Genomic DNA, 27,215 nt, shown 5'->3' on the forward strand with positions numbered 1-27,215 from the left:
AGATGTCAATCAGCACTAGGCTTGTTTAAAATTAGATAGAAATATAGATCGAAAGAAGGAAATAGATAGATCACAAGAAAGAAAGAACTTGCACTCGTACAACGCGTTTCACAACTTCAGGACGTCCCAAAGTGCTTCACAGCCAGTAAAGTACTTTTGAAGTCTAGCCAGGATTATAATGTTGCAAACGGGGCAACAAATTTGCGCACAGCAAGCTCCACAAACTCCTCAGCAATGAAACAAATGACGAGAGATCAGCCCTGATCTTATTGAATGGTGGAGCAAGCTCGAATGGGCCAAATGGCCTACTCCTGTTCTTATTTTTTATGTTTCATTGTCGTAGATGCTGATTTTCAGACGCGACGTTAAAGCGATGCCCAGTCTGCCATTCTCAGGTGATGTAAAATATCCCAAGGCACTATTCGAAGAGTGGAAAGGCAGGTTCTCTCAGTATCCTGGACAACATTTATCCTCCAACCAACACCACCAAAAAATGATTATCTGGTCATTATCTTATTGCTGTTTGTGGGAACGTGCTGTGTGCAAAATTATCTGCCTCTTCACCCAACATTACAATCGTGACTACTCTTCAAAAACACTTCATCGGCTGTGATGCCCTTTGGGACGTCCTAAGGTACAAGTTATTTCTTTCTTTGACTTACGGAACCGGAGAATATTACAAGCATATCATCTTCCAGCTAAATAATGGAATAAATTGTAAAATAACCAAGAGCATGTGCAGTCAAGTTCTGCGGAAGTATTTCATAAAGGAATGTTTTTGCTTCGCTATTAATTCTTGTTGTCAGTGTCAATTATCAGCTGCATGTTTTATAACCCCTACAGCCCAAATGACAGCACAATGCGCAATAGGACTGGACGGTCTCCAGAAAATACAGCCACTTGAACACAAGATACTGCTATGAAACAAGAAGTGTTTGATAATGTTAACTGCTTTTAATAATACGCCAGACATTTCTCAAAGACATGTTTTCCCATGGGGAGTGGGAGAAGAAAAGGTGGTGGTGAACAATGTGTCTATTTAGTAATCGCAGGATCAGTCATTTTTGGTACGATTGTTCCTTTGCACGGAGAAGCAGCAGGCAGAAGGTCTGTTTATTTTGCCGCCAATGGGTCATTTGATCCGCCGGTTCAGAGGTGCTGAGGAAGCCCAGGTAAAAGTAGGCTTGCGCTGTGGATGGAGTGAATCTGGCAAGTTTACATTGCGGTGGCTGTTAGCAGAGTGAGTTCAGTGCTTTTGAAACTGGCAATGGAAACACCTTACTCAGGTTCTGCTTTCTAACTGCTTTAACTATAGAACATACAATTAACAGTTAAGGTGGTAACCAAAGTTACTTGTCACACTCTGAGATCCCTTCTCAAACAGTCCCCCGGAGTCGACAATGACTTGCTTCCACACTAATGAGTTCCAAGGTACTCGACGCTCCAGGTCCCGAACTTCATTCTAGAGGGTGGAAGATGCCTGTGCGTGAATTCTTTTAACTTGGGGTGGCCATTGCACACCAGCTACCACACGAACTTGATAGAGCGAGGTCTTGGTCCAATAGCAAGGGGACCCAAGACAATTGGAGACCAGGCTCTGCTGCATAGGCCTAACACACACACACATTCCCACACACACACATTCCCACTAACTCCTTCCCTCCCTCCCTCCCTCAGGTCCTCTCACCCTGATTTTCAGGGAGCGCAGTGTAGGTGAGCACCCTGAGCTTGGAGCAGCCCGTGAATGTGTCCAGCTTAAGCTCGCTGCTCTCCATTCGCAGGCTCTGCTGCGAATTCTGAGAGATGTATAACAATTGACTACCTGGTGGCTGCAAGAAAGCAGGAAACAAATCCTGAACTTGTGTGTGACAGAACCAGTCAGTCTCGAGCAGTGACTGTCGCTGCATAGCGGCTATAGTTAGCTAGAACATTGCAGTACTCTATTCGGTTGGAATTAGGGTTTGAGTTGAAGGCCGATACCCAGCTCTATCTCGCCACCTCCTCTCTCGACTCCTCTACTGCCTCTGTGTTATCAGACTGCTCGTCTAACCTTCAGCCTTGGATGAGTCACAATTTCCTCCAGTTAAACAGTGGGAAGGCCGAAGCTATTGTCTTCAGCCAGCGCCACAAACTCCATACCCTTGCCACCGATTCCATCCCCCTCCCCAGCTAGTGTCTCAGATCGAACCACACTGTGCACAAGCTATTTTGACGCCATCATCATCACAGGCAGTCCCCCAAAATTGAGGAAGACTTGCTTTCACTCTAAAAGTGAGTTCTTAGGTGACTGTACAGTCCAATACGGGAATTACAGTCTGTCACAGGTGGGACAGACAGTGGTTGAAGGAAAGGGTGGGTGGGACTGGTTTGCCGCATGCTCCTTCCGCTGCCTGCGCTTGTTTTCTGCATGCTCTCGAGCTCAGCGCCCTCCCCCGATGCTCTTCCTCCACTTAGGGCAGTCTTTGGCCAGGGACTCCCAGGTGTCGGTGGGGATGTTGCATTTTTATCAAGGAGGCTTTGAGGGTGTCCTTGAAACATTTCCTCTGCCCAGCTGGGGCTCTCTTGCCTTGTAGGAGTTCAGAGTAGAGCGCTTGCTTTGGGAGTCTTGTGTCAGGCATGCGAACAATGTGGCCTGCCCAACGGAGCTGGTTGAGTGTGGTCAGTGCTTCGATGCTGGCCTGATCGAGGACGATAAAGTTGGTGCGTCTGTCCTCCCAGGGGATTTGCAGGATCTTGCGGAGACATCATTGGCGGTATTTCGCCAGTGATTTGAGGTGTCCACTGTCTATAGTCCAGGTGACTTTATATAGTCTGAGCCATATAGGAGGGCCTGTCGACCATGAACTTGGTGCCAGATTTGAGGGCCTGATCTTCGAACACTTCCTTTCTCAGGCGGCCGAAGGCTGCGCTGGCGCACTGGAGGCGGTGTTGAACCTCGTCGGTGATGTCTGCCCTTGCTGATAATAGGCTCCCGAGGTATGGAAAGTGGTCCACGTTGTCCAGGGCCGCGCCGTGGATCACGATGACTGGGGGCAGTGCTGTATGGCGGGGTCAGGTTGGTGGAGGATCTTTATCTTATGGCTGTTTTGTTTAAGGCCTATGCTTTCGTACGCCTCAGTGAAGATGTTTGACCCCAAGCTGATCTTCTGATCCCATACCTCTCCATTACATAGACCGCTTGCATAAAATTTACAGCACAGAAACAGGCCTTTCGGCCAACTGGTCTATGGCCAACATTCCCCATAAGGTGCACGGCTCGGTCTCGCGCAGTCCAGGACCGGCTTTTTCACGGTCACGATGAGGCAGCGCACCCAAAAAATCAAGAGGGAACTGCTGCTGAATCCGTCATCCGTGCGTTGCCTCCCTCCAGACCCGAGGACATCGCTCCCCTCAACCATCTGATTTCCCTCCTTCCTCTTGATGTGCCTTTGTAAAATGCAACTGCTCCCTCCTACTTTTTTAGTACAATGGGATGTCTGAGGCACACAAGAGGGAGCAGAATAATGACTCACCATCATCATTTCCCAATAATTCAAATGGAACCTCCCGTTACTATCTCTGGAGAGACACATAGAATCATAGAAATTTACAGCACGGAAGGAGGCCATTTCGGCCCACCGTATCCGCGCCGGCTGACAAAGAGCTACCCAGCCTAATCCCACTTTCCAGCTCTTGGTCCGTTGCCTTGTAGGTTACGGTACTTCAAGTGCACATCCAAGTACTTTTAAAAATGTGGTGAGGGTTTCTGCCTCTACCACTCTTTCAGGCAGTGAATTCCAGACCCCACAACCCTCTGGGTGGTGAAGACATTTTCCCTCAAATCCCCTCCAAACCTCCTACCAATGATTTTAAATCTATGCCCCCTGGTTATTGACCCCTCTGCTAAGGGAAATAGGTCTTTCCTATCCACCCTATCTAGGCCCCTCATAATTTTATACATCTCAATAAGGTCTCCCCTCAGCTTCCTCTGTTCCAAAGAAAACAAACCCAGCCTATCCAATCTTTCCTCAAAGCTAAAAGTCCAGGCAACATCCTCGTAAACCTCGTCTGTACCCTCTCTGGTGCAATCACATCTTTCCTGTAGTGTGGTGACCAGAATTGCACGCAGTACTCCAGCTGTGGCCTAACCAGTGTTTTATACAGTTCAAGCATAACCTTCCTGCTCTTGTATTCTGTGCCTCGGCTAATAAAGGCAAGCATTTCGTACGCCTTCTTAACCACCTTATCTACCTTCAGGGGTCTGTGGTCATATACCGATGATCGGGCAAAAGATAACAAATGGCTGTGAAACAGTCAAATTAATGCGGAGCCCCAACCTGGTAACTGTATGAGAAGGCAGAGGCCGATTATGCTCCCCCCCACCAATTCTCCCTTTCCGTCACTGTGGACACACCTTTGCCTCTGCTTGGAGGGAATTACAGGGTAGAACTCATGGCACACGATGCCACACTGAAGCGCCAAAACGTTTACTGAGGGAGGCAGAGGGAACAAAAGAAATCTATTTGCTTTCAAACCACCGTCAGTGAAACTGGAAATCAGCTCGCCTGTGAGCAGCAGCTCCGTGGAGGTGACAAGGCCATTGCTGTCACAGCAGCTCAGCGTTGTGTGAACAGGACATTCTGTTGCAGCCGCTCCTATCAACAGGAGCAGATTGCAATCAGGCACCGAGTGCTGCTGCTGCCCACAGCCAGTATTTCAGTAATTATGTGTTGACACTTTAATAACCGACGACCACATCCTCGGAGATGGGAGATTGGAGCATTAAAATAGCACACACCACTTCATGCGGATTATTTAGCTCCACTCGGTTTGGAGCTTAAAATTATCAGCCACTCGAACAGCAGGGTATGTTCTTACATCCTCTCGTGACAATACACTCAGTCAAACTTGCCACTGCACTAGAGCTGGTATTTTAAAATTACAGGCGTAGGCCAGTTGTAACAGGATTGCATTTCTTTTATTAACAATTTACTTCCACGTTTCACACAACTGTGCCCAAGGAAAATAAAGTAATCCTGGATTCACTGGCTCCCAGTTGGTTACTTGAAAGAAGCTACAGATGGCACAGCATACTTAAAAAAAAAATTGTTCTTGGGGTGTGCGTAATGCTGGTAAAGCTTAATTTAGAATCTCATCCCAAGTTTTCCTGAGATGGTGGTGGATGGGCCTTCTCCTTGAACTACTGCTGCTCTTGTGGTAGTAATGCTCCCTCAATCTTCTTCGGTACGGATTTCCAGGCTACTGACTAACTGGCAACAGAGGGATGGTGATTATGTCCAAGTCAGGGTGGCATCAAATACTCATGGGGAGGTGACCCAAAGGAAAGATTGGAAAGACTGGCTAATCAATTTGGTTGACTCTTTCATATCTCCATGTGTCTGGCCAAAGAATAAGCTATTTGTGGAGGGCAGTTGGGAAGGTGCATTGTATAGGAAGGTTTTGGAAGTGGTGGGGAAAGCTATAAGTAAACTTAATGAACCTTACAGCGATGAACTATCATTTTCTAAAGGACAACGGATCAGGATTATGTGCACTGATCTGAGTGCACCTATTCTTTGAAAGGCAGCCATTGCAAAAACGCAGACCAACTCTGAATTTTAAATCAACAAAGTGATACAAGGCTATCCTTCGATCAACAGCATTTTAACAAACTTGCTTCCTCCTCACATTACCCAACTAAATCAGGTCATTTCTGATTTCACATTTATATTTCCATAAAATAGGAACCTTATAGAATTAAATCCTGGATTGCAGAAATTTTCCATAAGGTCAGTTAGGAACCTTTGTATTACTGACCTGTGCACAATATAAACTTGAAATGATAAATATAGGGATGTTGAATAGAAACCAGACTTCTATTGCAACTTTCCTAAATCAACAGTTAAAATTGTCTTCCAACCTAAAATTAGATGCTGGTTGAATGAGAGGCACGGAGTAGGAAAGGCTAGAGATTAAAGGATACGGATGACTCGGGATGCATTGACATCAGGTGCCAGGCATCTGGGACATAACCAAAGTTGCAGACGGCCAACCACGAGGCACACACTGGATACATTTAAAAAGCGCTACTCAGATCACTGATGAATGATCTGCTAGCTTCGATGGTGGATAAGGCTGGGAGCAAATTTATTTTGAGGTCCCAGTGATTGCAAGCTGTGTATTGTGGTTGGAGCCCTAGGCCTATAGACTTTCTTGCTGTGACTTAGATGAAGGAGTAACCAATTTAGCTTCTGCTTCAGATGTGGTGGCACAATAAAGGGCGATACTTGTCCTGGAGGATTTCTGGAGTAGTAATATGTTACAAAACTGTACTTCGAGCTTCCAATAGATGATATATTCTTGCATTCACTGACTGTCCCATAGGATATAGGGCTTTCTGCAGTGTGGTTTTGATCAACAAAGCTGCTTTTCTGTTATTCTGCAGAACCGTGGATGTTTTCAGCACAGAGGGAGAGCATTTGACGCACAGTTTCTATGCCAGCTCTTTGCAAAAGCAACTCAAAGTAATGACTTTCTGGTGCTCTCTCTCCCCATATACTTCTGCCACTTCAAATGTTTGGACAGATCCCAGGCCACTCACACAGCTGAAATTAAACCATTCAAAAAACCGGCACTCTGTTCAACCTATCTCTGAGCTTCAAATGCCACATCCAATTCATCACCAGACCCATCTCAACTTCTCTGTCCTTGAAACTTTTAGTTTGGTATTGAACTTTAGTTCAGTCACGATACATAAACGATTGAAAGATATAAAAACACAGAAAATAGGAGCAGTAGTAGGCCATTCGGCCTTTTGAGCCTGCACCTCCATTCAATGGGCCCAAGTTTCCCCCCCTGTAAAAACGGTGTACCGACTTTCTAGACTAAAAAGGGCGGCAAAAAGTTACCTTCCCTTCTCCCCGCTCCTCAGGACATCTTCGGCCTCGGCGTGGGGGGGCAGAACCAGGTCCCGGCGCTGAAAACAGTGCCGGGACCTCTGCACATGCGCGTTAGAGCGTGCGCGCTGTGCAGTAACTCCTCGCAGCCTGAATCTCTGCAACGCTATGCAGGCTGTGTGGGAGGGGCCCGAAGCACGCCGCCCCTAGCCCTGGCCGAATGGGCTCCCTCACTGGCGGCCCGCTGCGTTCCCTAACACTGCCGTGGCTGTGGAGTTGCGTGTTTTGAACTACCCAGGAATATCCGACATATCTCTCTGCCCAAGCAGAGCCTGCAAAGGGGCTGACTTTTTGCGTGTCATATCTGAGCTGCCGACAGCCTTCATCACTTGGATGGCTTTGCCAATGGCAGTCAGGCTCATCGCAGCTCTGATGTGCCTCGGCCTAGTTCCCAAGCTGCAACAAGTCAGTTCATAGAGACGTGAAGTGCGTTACTGGTGTGAATGGGGCTGAAGCGGAGGATGGCCACTGAGACGAGCAACTTCATCACTTTCCCCCTGAAAAGCCAGCAGCAGAATGAAAGGGCACAGCGTTTATTTTTCCTCTCTGGCCACCGACAGCTTCGGGACGTGGACTGGCGAGGGGCAGAGCCACCAACTCGACCCACATCCAGGCAGCCTTTAGTTGGTTTGACAGAGTCGGAGAGCCTCGATGTGCTGCAGCAGTAACGAGCCTCCCGCCCCTAGCCCTGGCCGAAGGGCTTGCCGGTGGCACTCAGTCGGCAAGGTAAGACTTTTTATTTTTTAGCAATTGATTTATTTTTCATTTATTATTGATGATGTTGTGAAGGTGTTTAGTGCTTTGCAGAATCCTCTCACTTCCCTCCACCCCCCCACCCGCATCTCTGGCTACCTGCGCTGATTTCTTAATTCACCGCAAGGTTTTTCTGAGCGGACACAAGTGGCCTCATACGCTGGCTTAAGTTAGTTTGGAGTAATTTTTAGCTGGCTAAACTTGCTTAAATGGCCAAAACAGGCATAAGTGGCTGGTAACACCCCCTTTTGAAAAAAAAACTAAACTAAAAAAAAAACCTAACTAACTCACTTACACTGGAGCAAGTCAGATGGGGAGAATTGAGATTTTTAAATTATTCCAAAAAAAATCTTGTTCCAAAAAAAAAGAGTAACTCCTGGAGAAATTTGGGCCCAATATGATCATGGCTGATCCTCTCTCTCAACATCATATTCCCGCTTTCTCCCCATACCCCTTGATGCCTTTTGTGTCGAGAAATCTATCTATCTCCTTCTTAAATATATTCATTGGCCTCCACAGCCTTCTGTGGGAGATAATTCCACAGGTTCACCACCCTCTGAGTGAAGAAATTTCTCCTCTTCTCAGTCCTAAATTTCCTATCTCATATCCTGAGACTGTGACCCCTTGTTCTAGACTTCCCAGCGAGGGGGAACATCCTCCCCGCATCCAAATTTGAAAGTCAGTTTTATTCACAAAAATCATGTCCCAGCTGAAATCAGTATACTGTTGCAACAATCAATTGCCACTCAATTCAAATACAAACATGCTGTGTAATTTGTTCAAGTGTGTGGTTGATTGGCAGCTTTTTGAATGAACAGCTATTTAAATTCTGCTTGGCCTGAGTGACTATCTAGTAGGGTGCTTATCAGTCTAAGTATTAAAATTAAGAGTTTTACCTGGAATCTGTCTGACTGCAATCTCTCAGCAGAATACGAGAAGCCAGACAACTTACACAGTAAGGAAGAGATTTTTTTTAAAAAGCATTAAAAAAATTCTAGTTTTAGCATTTGAGTTGCAAACCATTTATTATAGCCCACTACACAAAGAGCTAGAAAGTTCAACAATTACTGTAAATATGCGAGATATGTTTCTGCTATAAATTGCTGACTCCTTTATATGTTTGATACCTAAAGCATGATCTAGTGTTAATGCAACTCCACTACCTTTTGCAGCAAAAGCAAAATATTGTGGATGCTGGAAATCTGAAATAAAAACTGAAAATGCTGGAAATACTCAGGTTTCTCTCTCCACAGAAGCTGCCTGACCTGCTGAGTATTTCTACCTTTTGTAGCAAATTTCCTGGCTGCAGAAAAAAAGGATTAAAAAAAAATTGAAAGATCTAACACTTCTCGGACTTTTCTTTTTGAGAGGGGGGGGGGGGGGGAAAGAGAAGAGAGGGGGGCAGGGGAAACTTGAAGGTTGCAAATCACTAAGATTTTAACAACCAATCCTTAATTATTATGCATGTTTTCAAAAACATTATGTAGGTGTACGTAAGATCCAACACTAAATTTCTAAACATTCATCTCTATGCGCAATTCCTTGTATATTGTGGGTGAAATTGGATCGGAGTCCATTTTGGTCCTCACGCAGTGCCCGCACGCCTGGTCCCTCCTGCTGTAAGGTTGGAGAACGGCTTTACTTCCCCCCCCACCTTAGTCAGGAATGCTACCAGAGGTCATCGAACTCAGTGGAGACCAGGGGTCTGACAGTAGGCATGTGGTGTAATGCCAGATCTCTTTGGTTTGTATGGATCAGTGCCGTGTCATGTTGTCCATTTGTGCACAGAGGCACCATGGGAGACATGCAATACAGTCTGAAGTGTCCGTAATGACTTAGCAGCTTAGATTTTCCGATTGGTTTGCCCAATTTGCAGACATAAATTAGACAAGTCCAATTAAAACTGCGTGGAAGATCTGGTGTTACATCACAGACCTATTTTTGCAGTAGGCCGGGGCCATTGGACGGTGCAACTTGCAGCGGCCCGGCCCGGAAACTGGCTCGGTCCCAACCTACAAGACCATCAGCAGGCCAGGGCCATTACAGGGAGCAATGTGCTGTGGCGTACCACCGCAGGGAGCAGCGCGTGCTGCTGCAGGACGGCGATGGCTACAAAGCCAGGACGCCGATTGCAGTGCGGGTAGGCACAGCAGGAGTGGCGGCAAAAGTCCGGAGAGGGAAGTGACCGGGGCCCAGGAGAGGCGTGAATCTGGGGCCCAAGAGCAGTACGGGCCAGCCCACACTGCGATGTGTGCGCATGCTTGGTCTGTGCAGCAGAGCTGGTCTCCAGTTAGTCTTGGATAACCCTTGCCACTGGACCAAAACCTAGCTCTGTCAAGTCCGTGTGGTGGCTGGTGTGCAACAGCCACCATACGTTAAAAAAATCCACGCACAGGCATCTTCCACCCTTCACGAGGTAGTTCGGAATGTGGAATATTCGGTCCTTCATTGAAACACCTGTGAACTCATCCCTTTTTGGCGTGGAAGCAAGTGATCCTCGCTTCGAAGGACCGACTATGGTGATGATTTTTTGCAATGCAAGAGATCAGGGGCAGGATATGCAGATCAGGAATGATATGCAAATGTTAAATTAGCCCCCCTTTCAACTTCCCAACTTTCAGATGTAATATTTTCATTCATAACTACATCCATGTAAAGTGGGTGCCCAGGTAATGGTACGTATAAAGAACCTCATGTAAACGGCACAGTAGTGTGGAGGAAGTGCATCAATTTCATAGACTCATAGAATGATACAGTAGAGTAGGAGGCTATTCGGCCCATCGTGCTCATGCCAGTTCTTTGAAAGAGCCATCAAATTAGTCGTATTCCCCACAGCTCTGCAAATTTTTCCCCATCAAATATATATCCAATTCCCTTCTGAAAGTTATTAGATCTGCTTTCACCCGCTTTCAGGCAGAGCATTCCAGATCATAGCTCGCTATACAAATAAAATTCTCATCTCACCTCTGGTTCTTTTGCCAATTATTTTAAATCGGTGTCCACTGAAAACAGTTTCTCATTTACTCTATCAACACCCTTCATGATTTTGAACGCCTCTATTAAATCTCCTTTTAACCAGCTCTGCTCGAAGGAGGATTTATTGACAGTTTGTCATCGGCAAAAACTCACGAACTCCAGTGTCAGTTGTGCGAGATCTTTACCATTACTGCCACCAATGAATTTCCCTAATGAGAATCCCCCTATCCGATCTATGTGAAGGATGCAGAGGAATCAATGGAGGGCTGCGGCAGGTACAGGATTTCTGTACTCACCCACCCAGAACTCTCATGTATGGAACTACACAGGACACACACCTTGCAGAGGATCAGCATCTGTCGAGGCTCCTATTACCAATCGAAGCTGGGGCAACAAACTGAATGTCATGAAGAAGATACGTGGAAGACACGCAAGATGCCATCAAGCACTATGTACAGGTATTGTCACATTTACCTCGAAACGACCGTGGGGATCTGTCTTCACAGGACCAGATCAGTCGACAGCTAGATGCGGAGATGTGCCATCTGTTACTATGATACCTGCAGCTATCATGGAGCAGAGGACACCCAATGATAGTACTGTCCAGCTGCAAGCTGAAACCTGCTGCCATCTCCTTCTAGGCATGCTACAATACTGACCTATGGTGATGGTGGCAGTCATCCATTTTGCAACAACCTTGTGTAGCATCACTTTTCCTTCAGCAGCCAAACAGGGGATCGGTTGATGGACATTTACCTGCAACTCGTGCCTGCACTTTGACTTTGCTTTCATTTCATTCTTTCCCCCATCAGTCAGTCAGGGTAGGAAATTTAGGACCGAGATGAGGAGAAATGTTTTCACTCGGAGGGTGGTGAGCCTGTGGAATTCTCTACCACAGAAGGCTGTGGAGGCCAAGTCACTGAATATATTTAAAAGGGAAATAAATAGATTTCTAGAAACAAAGGGGATCAAGGGGTATGGGGAAAAACCGGGATTATGGTGTTGAGAGAGGATCAGCCATGATCATATTGAATGGCGGTGCAGACTCGAAGGGCTGAATGGCCTACTACTGCTCCTATTTTCTATGTTTCTATGTCTCAGTCGTGCTAAGACCGACATTGGATTGAACCCTGCCTCTTTCCGTAAAGACTGCTGTCCCCTAATCTAACACTAGCTATTTGCTGCATGCATCCCGTGACATTTTACCTGCAATTCAATTTTCTACTACCATCACCTAGTGTGATCACTGCAAGTATACAAATCTTTGCCAGAAGCTATGCATAATTACAATAATTAACTGTCAAGCAAAATTGGGTGCAAGCGCACTTTAAGCCCCTGTTTCAAACTGCATCCAGACTGGGAAACCTACCCTCAGAGCTTCCCCTGCAACCAGGAATGAAGAAGCTGCAGAAATGATTTAAAAAGTGGACAAGACATAATGGGAAGAGCATGCAGGTACATGTGGAAGTAGAGCTTGTCATTTTTTTTAAGCAGCATTTTTCATCAGCTTTTTAGCTTGAAAATTATTTTTAGTTCATTTTGCACTAACACGAGGTAATTTAAATATGGTGGTTTGTTTAATTTGTTCAGTTACTGAGTTATTGCTCTTGGTTTGACAAATTTTTACCTCATTAAAGAAATTCTCTTTTTTTTTAACATTTTCGGAGAATTTCTTTGCGTCGGTCTTTGAGACCTGATAACAACTGACATACATGGCCAGCAGGTTGGCGCACAGCGAGTCTCCCCAGAATTGAATGTCATCACAATGTTCACAGACACCTGACTGAAGCAACAACAATGTTTTCTCGACAGCGACACAAACATAATAAAATAATACATGGCTGCGTGGAAGAGCCTTTCCGTCTCGCGCGAGGAATGAGGTGGAGAAACATTTGATCTTGTGCGGCATGATTAAAGGGTTTCAGGACAGGATTTCAGGCAAATTACCGTGCATATAAAACAACGCAAGAATAAACCTGCATCAATTGACAGCACGAAAAGATCACAGGAAGTGACTCAATCTTGCATCCGGGGAGTTTTTAAAATGGAATTTAATTTTCACAAGGTCCGAAAGCACCTGCTTTCTGTCATTCGCTCTAAACGATGACGACATATAAAAATAAGTCATTTCACATCGACACCATTGTGCACGACAACTGTTGATGTTTATTTAAAGGAGGTCTTTCGGGACATTTCTATTGACCTCATGTTAGATGGGATGTACAGCACTCAACATATGTAGTGGTCTCTCTTGTTCAAGATTAGGTAGCAGCACAGATAAAAGTATCCATGACATTACTGAACTCCTTAGCTTGTTTGTTTTGTGGTGTCAGTCACACTTCTGTACCTTACCCAATTGACCAACCTGCATTTTGAAGTCTGCACACGAATGTCGTCAGGCCTTTGGGTGTGGGAAGTATCACAGTCAAATCTAATCTTGTCCTCACGCAATTCATTGGTCTGAAAATTGTGGCCTCGCCGGGTGCGTACAAAGTGAGCATGAACCCAGTGAGGCCTAGCAAATGCTGCTTCTTGGCATGCGATGCGCATGTGCCGATTACCGGCTTTTCTGATCTGTCAAAATTTCTTTTGACAGATCCAACACACCCCGCAGGTAGGACAGCTGCGGGCGGGGCAGAGATTGGGCTATTTGCCCAACTCTTGCCCAGCAAATGTCCTTCAAACTCTTACACTTGATAAAAGCAGGCTTGTAGCCTACTCTTACCAGCGTAAGAGTTTTAAAACAGAGAAACATTAAATTTAATCACTCATTTTAATATCAAAAACCCCGTCCATTAAGGCAAGTTTATATTTAACCATATTTTTAAAAAATCAATTTTTTTTTTCGAAAACATTTAATTGCAATTCATTTTAAATATGAGGTGCTTTAAAAAAAATTAATTGTGCTGTATTTCTTGTTTTAAGGGGGTATTCTCATTGATAGTAATGGGAGCTCTGAAAAGCAGAGCTCCCACTATTGATGAGAATACGACAGTGATTGGTGATCCTGGCCCATGTGATTCCAGGATACACATCGGTATTTGGAGGACATGTTCCCGTACGTTGCACAGTGCATGCAAACCTCCGACCGGAATCCTACGTTCCTTCGGGACCACTAGGAATTTTCGTAGATTTTTTTCAGTTCGGAAGTGTTCGTCCGAAGGAAGCCTCCCGACCGCAATTTTCCCCCCATCGAGTCCCTTAACCCAATTGCTCGCCTACTTAAGATCAGCGAGCTCAGCACACTCCCAGGATCAAACCCAAGATCTCCCTGGGCTGTATTGTAGCACCTCTACTACTGCCTCAACAAAAGTGAGTTAAGTTCAACACAAACTGGAGGCTGAACCCACAACCTTCCAGTCTAAGGTTCAGCTACTCACTGCTTAACCAAATGTGCCATCAGGGGAGTCCCATTTGTTTCTCATTTTCAGTTTTCTGTCTACATTCTTTCTGGACTATTTCCCTGATATCTATGCTGTATATCTCTAATCTAGTTCAGCCTCACAACCCCCCGAAATATCTGCGCTCCTCAAATTTTCCTCAGATGCTGCTCTTGAGCATCCCTGATTAAAATCGCTCAACCGTGCCTTCAGCTGCCTGGGCCCTAAGTTCTGGATCTCCCTCCCTAAACCTCTCCCCCTCTCTATCCTCCTGTACGACGTTCCTTAAAACCTACCTCTTTGATCAATGCCATCATTTCTTATGTGGCTCGGTGTCAAATTTATTTGTTTTGTCTTATAAACACTCCTGTGAAGTCTCTTGGGATGTTTTACTGCCTTAAATACAAGTTGTTGTACAATGGATTTTCTCTTCCCTGAATGAAGGGACTCATTCTAATTGTGGAGGAAGGGGCTATCCAATGACTTTTTAAAAATAAAACTAACTGATTTTAGAAACCATCAACAAGCAAATTATTAATGCAAAAATCTATAGTCCTGTGAATACGACGACATTTGATGCTAATTGTTTTTTTTTAAAAAATGGGTATTGGCAATTTCCGAATTAGTACTGAAACACCATGTTAAAGCTGACTGGATAACCCCAGCACAACTGCTTAAAATCACTGCTGTGGGGGAGACCAAGGAACTCAAGACACGCTTAAAAAAAAAAGAAAAAGACAACCTGCAGAGATGTTCTTGTTCATATTAGCTTTTGATATAGTTTTTAATTCTTCACCAAATAGCACAAAGCTGTGACAAAGTTAAAGAGCATCTAACTTTCCCAGGGAAATATCTTTCTGGACGTGTGATATTATTAGAACAAATGCACCATTATGCCTGAGATTAATGGAAAAAAAAAAAATCGGATTTTAAGAGAAAGGTGGCCTCAGACACAATATTGTAATTGGGCCCACTGTCCAGACCCACTGGTTTGCCCAGAAATGATTTGGAATCTGTTTTGTAGCACACCGGAATGATCTGAAAGGAACACCTGCCAAAATGTGTAAGCTTTGATTTATCTTGCTGTTTGGAGCCTCTGAACTTGGAACCTGTTCAAAGAGGCAATACTCAATTACTAGAGCTCCTGCCATCATCATTCTCAAACGAACGCAGATTCCACGCGTCAGCTCATGAGTAAGTCACCGATGTTGACTGCCCAACAGTCGACTGGCAAAGTGCCAAGGCACCTGCAGCGAGTGCCATTAGCAACCTGGGGCTGAAGAGGGATTATCTCCATTGGCTTTAATGTCAGAATGAGTGAACGCTTTCAGCGAAAAGATCAACACAAATTGGCTAAAAGAACACAAGACACCAGCTTGCAATAGTGAGCGTTGGTAACTGCAGAGGTGCATTTTTAATAATTATGCATAGCACATTTATGTACAGACAAAGATTTAAGTCTAGTTTTTCTGATCAGACTTTAAATACTCAAATTAAAATGTTAAAATAATGCCAAATCTCGGCGTTAGTCCCTACAGAATCTTGGTAACTAAGATTGGTGGTCAATACAGAAGGGACAAGCACATCAACACAGGCTATGATTTGAGTTCAATTAGTGCCATCAGTTTATACATTTTGCACTTTCAAAGCTGTAGGAAGAAAAAAATGTGGCGAAATGTGAACAGTTAGAAAATACACCGCACGAAATATAAGAACATATGAAATAGGAGCAGGAATAGGCCATATGGCCCCTCGATCCTGCTCTGCCATTTAATACGATCAGGGCTGATCTGATCATGGAATCAGGTCCACTCCCCTGCCCGCTCCCCATAACCCCTTATTCCCTTATCGGTTAAGAAACTGTCCATCTGTGTCTTAAATTTGTTCAATGACCCAGCTTTCACAGCTCTCTGAGGCAGCAAATTCCACAGATTTACACCCCTCAGAGAAGAAATTCCTCATCTCAATTTGGTGGCCCCTTATTCTAAGATTATGCCCCCTAGTTCTAGTCTCCCCCATCAGTGGAAACATCCTCTCTGCATCCACCTTGTCAAGCCCCCTCATAATCTTATATGTTTCGATAAGATCACCAGTGAGTTCCAGTGAGTAGAGGCCCAACCTACTCAACCTTTCCTCATAAGTCAACCCCCTCATCTCCGGAATCAACCTAGTGAACCTTCCCTGAACTGCCTCCAATGCAAGTATATTCTTTCTTAAATATGGAAACCAAAACTGTATGCAGTATTCCAGGTGTGGCCTCACCAGTACCCTGTATAACTGTAGCAAGACTTCCCTGCTTTTATACTCCATCCGCTTTGCAATAAAGGCTAAGATTCCATTGACCTTCCTGATCACTTGCTGTACCTGCATACTATCCTTTTGTGTTTCATGCACCAGGACCCCCAGGTCCCGCTGTACTGCAGCACTTTGATAGAGATGGCAAGTCAAATAGTAGTCAAAACGCCACCGGTATGCACAAATGGAAAAACAAACCCGGAGATTAAAGGGGCATTTATACTGTAAGTACTGGTTTGAGACGGGTAGTTGCTGGAGGGGTTATAGTCAGGCAGTAACCTACATCAGATTATTGTCTGAGAGATGTCTGTCTTACTGGACAGGACAGCCATGTGCGGGTGTGCTGACGCAGAGCTCCTCTTTCGGCAGTCACAGAATGAGGTGGGCAGGTATGTTTGAAAAAGTACCGACAGCATCCAGGGCACCTACCCTGGACAGTTAGTCAACAACATACTGGAGTTGCAGTACATGCCACATCAATCACGCAGCGATACGAGACTCCCACCTTGGGAGCTTCGCCCCGATTCTCCCTGAATTCGGAAATACTGGTTTGGCTGAGGAAACTGGCCATAGCACACACAGTGCATGCTGTCGTCAGTCGCGAACCAATTGCTTAGGCACTAGGCCCGACGCCAGTGCCAGGCGGGCACCCTGGACGACGAGAGGACATCCCAAGCAATATGGTGTGCGCGCACTTCCGCCATGGACTGAGAGTGCACATGCCACACTGGACGCTTCTCACCAGCTTTTCACCTGAAAAGACTGGGTGGCTGCGCAAACTAATTTCTACGTCTAGAGGCCAAAGTTTGAGGAATCTGCTCAATATCTTGGCCAAAACATATTTTCCACTCTTAATTGAAAACAAATGATGGCACAAGGGAAAACCTGGGAAGTATTAGCAAACATATCAAGAGGGGAAAATACATCCTGGAAGATCCGAATGAAGTGTTTCCAATTTGTCCTCAAAAGCAAGTCAATTATAAGTAAATCTCTCTTTCCATCACAGCCTTTCTTGTCTATTTTAATCACTACTACTATGGTAAATACGCTTGTAAACTTTCTTGTCCTTTGTTTAGCTACAAAAGTCAAATTTGCCTGTCAAAAAAATGTTTACGAGTAGAAATTATTCAAGGTGGACAACAGGGACCGGTGCAGATCAGTCGGAGGCCCATGTTATTTTAAATTTTTCTCAGCGAACCTGACAAGGGGAAGACTAAATTGTGTGGGAAAGTAAGGTGCACTGAGAAGGCGGAAACTGTCCAAAAAGGATTTAGAGAAGCTTAACCAAGGAAAGGTGAGCGAAAAATAGGAGTAAATATTTATAAAAGTAAGGTAATGTACAAAGCCCCTCTAAATAAGAATTGCACCGACAGTGAGGGGTATAACCTTGCAAAACATGCAACAGTAGAAAGATGTTGCAGCAATAGTAAAGCAATTAAAAATGTCTCCCATGAGTAGTGATTGGTCAAAGGCAGGGCACTGGCATGGCACATACACTTCTAGGCTCACGTGTAGAGAATGTGAATGAAGGCGAACGATTAGACGATTTGTAGCATACCAGTACCATACCCCAGCATGAGTCACTGTCTTCAGAAGATGGGGAAAACATCAAGGAAGAATTGCATTACCTTCCACAGGACCTGCAATGTGTCCGTGAGATTATATGGAGTTGGCTGATGGTATTGTTGCAAAAAGTATCGTTACCAGTTATGATCTGCAAGAAAAACTTCACAGTATGCAGTAGATTGTTGGAGCATGAAATGCTTTGTGACGGAGTAGCTCAGGGAGAGCCCATTGCCTCTTTTAAGGGTGAGGTGGATAAATATTTGAAGCAGTGGTAGATACAGGACGACAGGGAAAAAGAGCAGGGCGCTAGGATTAGTTTTGGATTGCTCTAGTAAAAAGCTGGCATAGACACACAGGCTAGGCCAAACTTCTATGACTCTATAATCATGAAGAACAGGCCCCATGGCAATAAGTAAAGCTGAGCTTTTTAGTGTGTAGATGGGGACAGCCCTAAAATGGATACCAACACCACCAGACAAAAGCCATTGCTGGTTTCATTTTTTGTGACCATTTAATGCATCAAGCTCATGTGAAAATTAAGCAAAGGTGTAAAAATAGCAGTCAGCGCAACCACCAACAACGTCTGGGTTATTTTTCACAGAGGAAAGTTCTTAGCTGCATTTCAATAGAAATGTTCCCATATGTCCTCAATTAGTTCCTTCTAAAGCAATATGTTAGCACATGATCAGTGTAAGAAGCTTTTGAGTAAGGTCATCAGTTACCAAACAATAAGATCAGTCATGCGAACGCTGCACCATTATGTTTTCAAAGGTCTAAAGACTGATTCTGTCATTTAAGAAAAAATGGATGAACCCATCTGTGTGGGAACCAATTGCTTGGGTTTGAAATATCCAAATCGATTAGCTGAATTCTCTTCCCTTTTATACCATGTCAGACTGGGCTGAAAATTTACAGAAATTTTACTTCCCAGACACAGTAGGGACATTGTAGCACTCTCAATCATCTGTTACTCCTTGTTATATATATTATTTGGTATCATATACACCAAAACATTCTCAATTATGGTCCTTCCCAATTGCGAGTTTTCACAGGCACAGTTTGAGCAAGGTCTTGCTTCAATGCACAGTTTGTGAATGTCTGTCTTCAAATTTTATCTGCTTTTCTTGGTGAATAAAACAATATACATGTTATTTGTATCATATCTGTCCACATTCATATGTCTCTAATACTGCTGTACATGCAAGATCATTATGGGAGAAACCAAAGGATTCACTGTACAGAATATCCAATCTGATTTCGGTCTAAACTGATAAAATGCATAAATGTTAACATGGGTCCACTCAACCAACAGTTCACCTCAGCTCACCTGCCACTGAAACCCTCATTTACATAAGAAATAGGAGCAGGAGAAGGCCATACAGCCCCTCGAGCCTGCTCCGCCATTCAATAAGATCATGGCTGATCTGATCATGGACTCAGCTCCACTTCTCCGCCCGCTCCCCATAACCCCTTATCATTTAAGAAACTGTCTATTTCTGTCTTAAATTTATTTAATGTCCCAGCTTCCACAGTTCTCTGAGACAGCGAATTCCATAGATTTACAACCCAGAGGGAAAAAATTTCTCCTCATCTCTGTTTTAAATGGGCGGCCCCTTATTCTAAGATTATGCCCTCTAGTTCGAGTCTCCCCCATCAGTGGAAACATCCTCTCTGCATCCACCTTGTCAAGCCCCCTCATAATCTTATATGTTTCGATAAGATCACCTCTCATTCTTCTGAATTCCAATGAGTAGAAGCCCAACCTACTCAACCTTTCCTCATAAGTCAACCCCCTCATCCTCGGAATCAACCTAGTGAACCTTCTCTGAACTGACTCCAAAGCAAGTATATCCTTTTGTAAATATGGAAACCAAAACTGCACGCAATATTCCAGGTGTGGCCTCACCAATACCTTGTATAGCTGTAGCAAGACTTCCCTGCTTTTATATTCCATCCCCTTTGCCATAAAGGCCAAGATTCCATTGGCCATCCTGATCACTTGCTGTACCTGCATACTATCCTTTTGTGTTTCATGCCCCTAACCCCAGGTCCCGCTGTATTGCGGTACTTTGCAATCTTTCTCCATTTAAATAATAACTTGCTCTTTGATTTTTTTTGCCAAAATGCATGACCTCACACTTTCCAACATTATACTCCATCTGCCAAATTTTTGCCTACTCACTTAGCCTGTCTATGTCCTTTTGCAGGTTACATAGAAACCTAGGTGCAGGAGTAGGCCATTCGGCCCTTCGAGCCTGCAATGCCATTCAATAAGATCATGGCTGATCATTCCTTCAGTATCCCTTTTCCTGCTTTCTCTCCATACCCCTTGATCCCCTTAACCGTAAGAGCCATATCTAACTCCCTCTTGAATACATCCAGTGAACTGGCATCAACAACTCTCTGCGGCAGGGAATTCCACAGGTTAACAACTCTCTGGCTGAAGAAGTTTCTCCTCATCTCAGTCCTAAATGGCCTATCCCTTATCCTAATACTATGTCCCCTGGTTCTGGACTTCCCCAACATCGGGAACATTCTTCCAGCATCTAACCTGTCCAGTCCTGTCAAAATCTTATATGTTTCTATGAGATCCCCTCTCATCCTTCTAAACTCCAGTGAATAAAGGTCCAGTTGATCCAGTCTGTCCTCATATGACAGCCCAACCATCCCTGGATTCAGTCTGGTGAACCTTCGCTGCATTCCCTCAATAGCAAGACTAGATCATCAAAACTGAACACAATATTCCAGGTGAGGCCTCACTAAGGCCCTGCACAACTGCAGTAAGGCCTCCCTGCTTCTATATTCAAATCCCCTAGCTATGAAGGCCAACATACCATTTGCCTTCTTTACCGCCTGCTGTACCTGCGTGCCCACTTTCAGTGACTGATGAACCATGACACCCAGGTCTCGTTGCACCTCCCCTTTTCCTAGTCTGCCGCCATTCAGATAATATTCTACCTTCGTGTTTTTGCCCCCAAAATGGATAACCTCACATTTATCCACATTATACTGCATCTGCCATGCATTTGCCCACTCACCTAACCTGTCCAAGTCACCCTGCAGCCTCTTAGCGTCCTCCTCACAGCTCACTCCGCCACCCAGTTTAGAGTCATCTACAAACTTGGAGATATTACACTCGATTCCTTCATCCAAATCGTTAATGTATATTGTAGAGCTGAGGTCCCAGCACTGAGCCCTGCAGCACTCCACTAGTCACTGTCTGCCATTCTGAAAAGGACCCACTTATCCCGACTCTCTGCTTCCTGTCTGCCAACCAGTTCTCTATCCACGTCAGTATATTACCCCCAATACCATGTGCTTTGATTTTGCACAACAATCTCTTGTGTGGGGCCTTGTCAAAAGCCTTCTGAAAGTCAAAATACATCACATCCACGAGTTCTCCCTTGTCCACTCTGCTAGTTACATCCTCAAAAAATTCCAGAAGATTCGTCAAGCATGATTTGCCTTTCATAAATCCATGCTGACTTGATCCGATCCTGTCACCGTTTTCCAAATGTGCTGCTATTTCGTCCTTCACGATTGATTCCAACATTTTCCCCACTACTGATGTCAAGCTAACTGGTCTATTATTACCTATTTTCTCTCTCCCTCCTTTTTTAAAAAGTGGTGTTACATTAGCTATCCTCCAGTCCATAGGAACTGATCCAGAGTTGATAGACTGTTGGAAAATGATCACCAATGCTAGGGCCACTTCCTTGAGCAATCTGGGATGCAGAGTATCAGGACCCGGGGATTTATCGGCCTTCAATCCCATCAATTTCCCTAACACAATTTCCCGCCTAATAAGGATATCCTTCAGTTCCTCCTTCTCACTAGACCCACTGTCCCCTAGTACCGAGAAGGTTAGTTGTATCTTCCTTCGTGAAGGCAGAACCGAAGTACTGGTTCAATTGGTCTGCCATTTCTTTGTTCCCCATTGTAATTTCACCTGAATCTGACTGCAAGGGACCTACGTTTGTCTTTACTAATCTTTTTCTCTTCACATATTTATAGAAGCTTTTGCAGTCAGTTTTTATATTCCCTGCAAGCTTCCTCTCGTCCTCTATTTCCCCCCTTCTTAAACCCTTAGTCCTCCTCTGTTGAATTCTAAATTTCTCCCAGTCCTCAGGTTTGTTGCTTTTTCTAGCCAATTTATATGACTCTTCCTTGGCTTTAACACTACCTTAATTTCCTTTGTTAGCTATGGTTGAGCCACCTTCCCAGTGTTATTTTTACTCCAGACAGGATGTACATTTGCTGAAGTTCATCCATGTGATCCTTAAATGTTTGCCATTGTTTATCCACCGTCAACCCTTTTTTTATCGTTGGCCAGTCTATTCTAGCCAATTCACACCTCATACCATCGAAGTTACCTTTCCTTAAGTTCAGGGCTCTAGTTTCCGAATTAACTTTTCTGCTCACACATTTCTTTTCCTCCCACCTTTGTATCGTCAGCAAACTTATCCATGCTAATATATTACCCCCAACCCCGTGAACTTTTATCTTGTGCAGATGTGCCTTCGTCGTCTCCAAACTCAATTTTTCCATTGCTTCCTTGGCCGGCCATCTGGATATTTCATTCAGAACTCTCTGCCAATATCCGAGTCAACACCAAGTCCTACTTCCCAACACTCCTTTCTTTGCTGACCGGTCCCCAGGCAACTCAAATCTTAAAATTCTCATCCTTGTATTTAAATCCTTCCATGGCCTCGACCCACAGTGTCAGCTGTGGCTCCGTGGGTAGCGCACTCTTGCCTGAGTCAGAAGGTTGTCGGTTCAAGTCGCACTCCAGGGATTTGTGCACCAAATATCTAGGCTGACACCCCAGTGCAGTGCTGAGGGACGCTGCACTGTCGGCGGTGCCATCTTTTGGATGAGACGTTAAACTGAGGCCCCATCTGCCCTCTCAGGTGGGCATAAAAGATCCCATGGCACTATTTCGAAGAAGAGCAGGGGAGTTATCTCCAGTGTCCTGGTCAATATTTATCCCTCAATCAACATAACAAAAACAGATTATCCTGCCGTCATCATTTTGCTGTTTGAGGGATTTTGCTGTGTGGTAATTGGCAGCCACGTTTTCTACATTACAACAGTGACCACACTCCAAAAGTACCTGTAAAGGCTCAAAGGCTGTAAAGCACTTTGAGACGTCCAGTGGTCGTGAAAGGCGCTATATAAACACAAGTCTGTCTGTCTTTCTTTTTTTTATCTCTAATAGCTTGAGCCCTACAATCGTCCCACCCCGAAATCTCTGTTCCTCAGACTGCAGTTTATTGCACATCTCCCCACTTCACTCCAACATTATTGCTGGCTGCACTTTCTGATACCTCGGCTTCTCACTCCAGAATACCCCCACCTTTTCCACTCCCTTTCTTCTTCAAGACCCTCCTTAAAACTCACTCTCTGACCAAGCTTTTGGTACCCATCCTAATATCGCCTCCTTTGGCTCAATGGTCATTCTTTTAGTTAAGCCTCTGAAGTGCACTGGGACCTTTTACTACATTAATGGTGCTGTACAAATGCAAGCTGTGGTTGTTGCTGCGAAAAGAGAAGACAAAGATCCCAATTGCCACAACAAAACTTTACGATCCGGTTTTGAACCACACGAGGACCCCGGTGCTTGCTTGACAAAACACCAAAAGTAGCATTGAGTTTACAGTGAACAATCATCTTAATTATACAGAATGTACAACAGAGGAACAGGCCATTCGGCCCAAACCAGTGTTTGTGGTCCATACGGGTCTCCTGCACCCCTCTTCATCTAACTCGAGCAGCATATCCTTCTGCTACGAAATGTGAAATGGCTGCATCCTGAAAGGTTGATTCAAACACCAATGCGTAGAATGTGTATTTCAGTTTTAGAACCTGACCTGAAACGGACTGCATACTTTGCAGCAATAAAAAGATTCCAGCTATTGTAGATTTCTGATTGAAAACACAGATATTTATCGACAGGAGGAGCGAGTTCCATTGCTATTGTTGCACAAACAATGGAATATTAACTTTCTTTGGGCTGTCATTTGCGGCCCCTACATGCACCTACGAGCTCGTAGGGTCTGTGCAAGTTCCGGATTTTCGCATGCAAAGCGCAGGCACAAAAACCCGGAACTTGTGATCTGTCAAGAAAATTCATCCATCTCTCCGGGAATAGAGCACCTGCGGATGGAGAGTTGGGCTTTTTGCACAATTACTGCCCAGAAAATGCCCGTGAAATTCTTACGTCTGGGAAAAGCAGGCGTACGGCCTGCTTTTACCAGCGTAAGAGTTTGGAAATACCAAAATAAAAATTTAGAATTTATACATTAAAAACCTTGTGCAATAAGGTAACGTTTATTTTTGGCCCCTTTAATACGTGTACATTTATTTTTCAAAAAATGTATTTTTTGTTTTAAATATTTAATTAAATGGCATTTTAATTTTAAATAGGTCATTAAAAAAATGTCTTTTAAGTGTAGATGTATTTTTGAGTTATTCCCATTCACACTTGCGGGGTTTCCGTACGTACGGAATCACTATAAGCATGAATGGGGATTCCATTGTGTCATTGGTTTGTCCGGCCCACGTGATCCCAGGGGAGCTTATGAACTAACTGCACCCGAGATACGTGGGCCTCTACCCGCGGGTACCGAGAGGACAAAGACCGCGAATCTCCGCACCTCCGGGACCACCAGGTACACAGGCATTTTATTTGCGGATCGGAGGCATTTTCCCGCTTCCGCAAATTCAGGGCCATTATAATTAGACACTCATCCCACTCTAACAAGGATGCCATCACGTTTATTAACATAGCTAGGTGAACCGACACTTTGAAATTATTTTATTACAGGTACTTGAGTTTATTTTAAGCAATTCCACAGGAGCATGACTAGCTGTCGGTGTTTCGATGGATCATTCAAGCCCAAATGTCAGACCTGCTAAACTTTCTGTGCGTGAAATACTTTTTGAAACCCTTGTAATACAACTGAAATTTTCTATTTTCGTACAATGGGCCCAGCTCTGGAGAATCTATAAACAAGGCTAGTTCTGACTTTGTCTGTGCTACATTAGAATGTTAATGCTAAAACATTAACGGCCACATTGTCCGCATGCCCAACACAAGACTCCCAAAGCAAGTGCTCTACTCGGAACTCCTACAAGCGAGCCCCATGTGGGCAGAGCAAACGATTCAAGGACCCTCCAAGCCTCCTTGATTAAGTGCAACATCCCCACCGGCATCTCGGAATCCCTGGCCCAGGACCGCCCCAAATGGAGGAAGAGCATCCGGGAGGGCGCTGAGCACCTCGAGTCTCATCGCTGAGAGCATGCAGAAACCAAGCGCAGAGAGCAGAAGGAACTTGTGGCAAACCAGACTCCCCACCCACCCTTTCCTTCAACCACTGTCTGTCCCACCTGAGATAGAGACTGTAATTCCCGTATTGGACTGTACAGCCGCCTGAGAACTCACTTTTAGAGCGGAAGCAAGTCTTCCTCGATTGAGAGATTGCCTATGATGATGATGATGATGAATGCTAAAATTAACGATATTGTTTGAAATGCACAGAACCTTACCTTGGGGTCTGTCCATAAGGAGCATCTCTTGCACAAATGACAAGGTGCTCCTGGAGACCGTGGGTGTTGGCAGAAGTGGTCGTACCCATTGATTGGAGCCCGGCAGAGATAGCAGATCTGCGCCCCACAGCGACAGGACATCCTGTTGCAGCCTTCCGATTTAATGAGGCCCATTGTGCATTTGTGACATTTCCTGATTGCTGCTGCTGTCATTTTCTCCTCACTGTAACACAAGAGCACGATGGGTAAAAAAAAAAGCAGCGATTTGCAAAACCAACATGCGAGAATTCTGAATTCATCCGATTTGGCCAACACTGACCATCTTGATTCCCTTCTTTTTAATGTTCACCTCCACTTAGCAGAACACTTAGCTAGTAGCTTGCCTAAATGACCTTCCTTCAAAGGTGCACAAAGATATTATAGAATGGGGGAAGGCGATCATCGCAGCTAAGAGTGACATCCACAAGTGTACCCTTAAGCCAAGTATCACTAGCTCGGAATCAGAGCGAGAACCCTGGTTAATGTTCCCCATCCCAGCCAAGGGAACAGAGGCTTATTCTTACAGAACTATAAGGAAGTAGAAAATCAGAGTTTGCAAAACAAAAGCTGCCGCCAAATGCATCAATTGTTCATCTTCCTTCAGTCATTAAAGAAAACTCGCTGGACTCAATATACAAATAGCTTCTGCAATATTTTGTTCAACGTTTATTGTGGCAACAGCTGCATTTATACCACCAACAAATGCAGAGCTGCACACGCTACAAGGAGAGGAAAAACAAACTGCAAGTGCTGGAGATCTGAAAATGCTGGAAATGCACAGCAGGTCGGTCAGCGTCTAGAGAGAGCAGTGTACATTGGCAGTTTGTTACTTTACGCACAGTAACATGGAGACCATTACCTGGAATATCAGAGGAGGTTCGCCTCATCTCTTCCGTAACTTCAGCAGATGACCAGTGGAGGCCTTGGAAAAATGGTCTGGGGATCCAGCCCAAGTTACAGTGGAAGGTCTGGAGAACCCGTTGGACACTTTACCCCCCATCTGTTGGTATGTTAGCCACATTAACCGTGGCTCAGTGGGTAGCACGCTCGCCTTTCAGTCAGAAGGCTGTGGGTTCAAGTCTCAACCCAGAGACTTGAACCCAAAAGCTAGGCTAACACTTCTGTCCAGTACTGAGGGAGCTGCACTGTCTTTCGGATGAGACATTAAACCGAGGCCTCGCCTGTTCTCCTCTGTGCATGCACGAGATCCCATAGCACAATTTCGAAGAGCAGGGATGTTCTTCCCAGTGTCCTGGCCAATATCTTTCCCTCAATTATCAATAAAACAGATTATCTGGTCATCATCATGACTGTTTGTGGCAGCTTGCTGTGCACAAATTGGCTGCCATATTTCTTACACTAGAACAGTGAATACACTTCAAAAGTACTTCATTGGCTGTAAAATGCTTTGGGATGTCCTGATGTTGTGAAAGGCGCTATATAAATGCAAGTCTTTCTTTCCATAAAGTCCAACATGAAGCTGACAATACATCTGCACAACAAATTTCAATGACCGCATTCTTTTCTGTCTGGGATAAGGGAGTTAAGTGAAAAAGATCCTCACAGCCATTCAAACCAGGAAGGCATAATCTTTGATCGGTGTTGAGCTGATGTCAGCAGGGACAGCACTTTGGCTTCAGCATCTTGATCTGGGGAGGGCTACTGGAGAGGGGGCATCATGGGGGTCAGCGAGAAGGCCGGGTCAAGCTTCGCCGTGATGCTC

At 44.8% G+C, this 27,215-nt stretch overlaps 1 protein-coding gene across 2 annotated transcripts in view; it reads right to left on the reverse strand.

The window, feature by feature from the left end:
• rnf216 (ring finger protein 216) overlaps positions 1–27,215 on the reverse strand; it is a 227,172-nt gene that overhangs the window by 11,358 nt on the left and 188,599 nt on the right. For both annotated transcript variants that reach the window (XM_070901274.1, XM_070901275.1), the window contains one exon: positions 25,454–25,676. In XM_070901274.1, coding sequence (XP_070757375.1) covers positions 25,454–25,676 — 223 coding nt within the window. The remainder of the gene's footprint in view (positions 1–25,453; positions 25,677–27,215) is intronic.

Source organism: Pristiophorus japonicus, chromosome 15 (assembly GCF_044704955.1).
Source record: "Pristiophorus japonicus isolate sPriJap1 chromosome 15, sPriJap1.hap1, whole genome shotgun sequence".
NCBI classification, from domain to species: Eukaryota; Metazoa; Chordata; class Chondrichthyes; family Pristiophoridae; genus Pristiophorus; species Pristiophorus japonicus.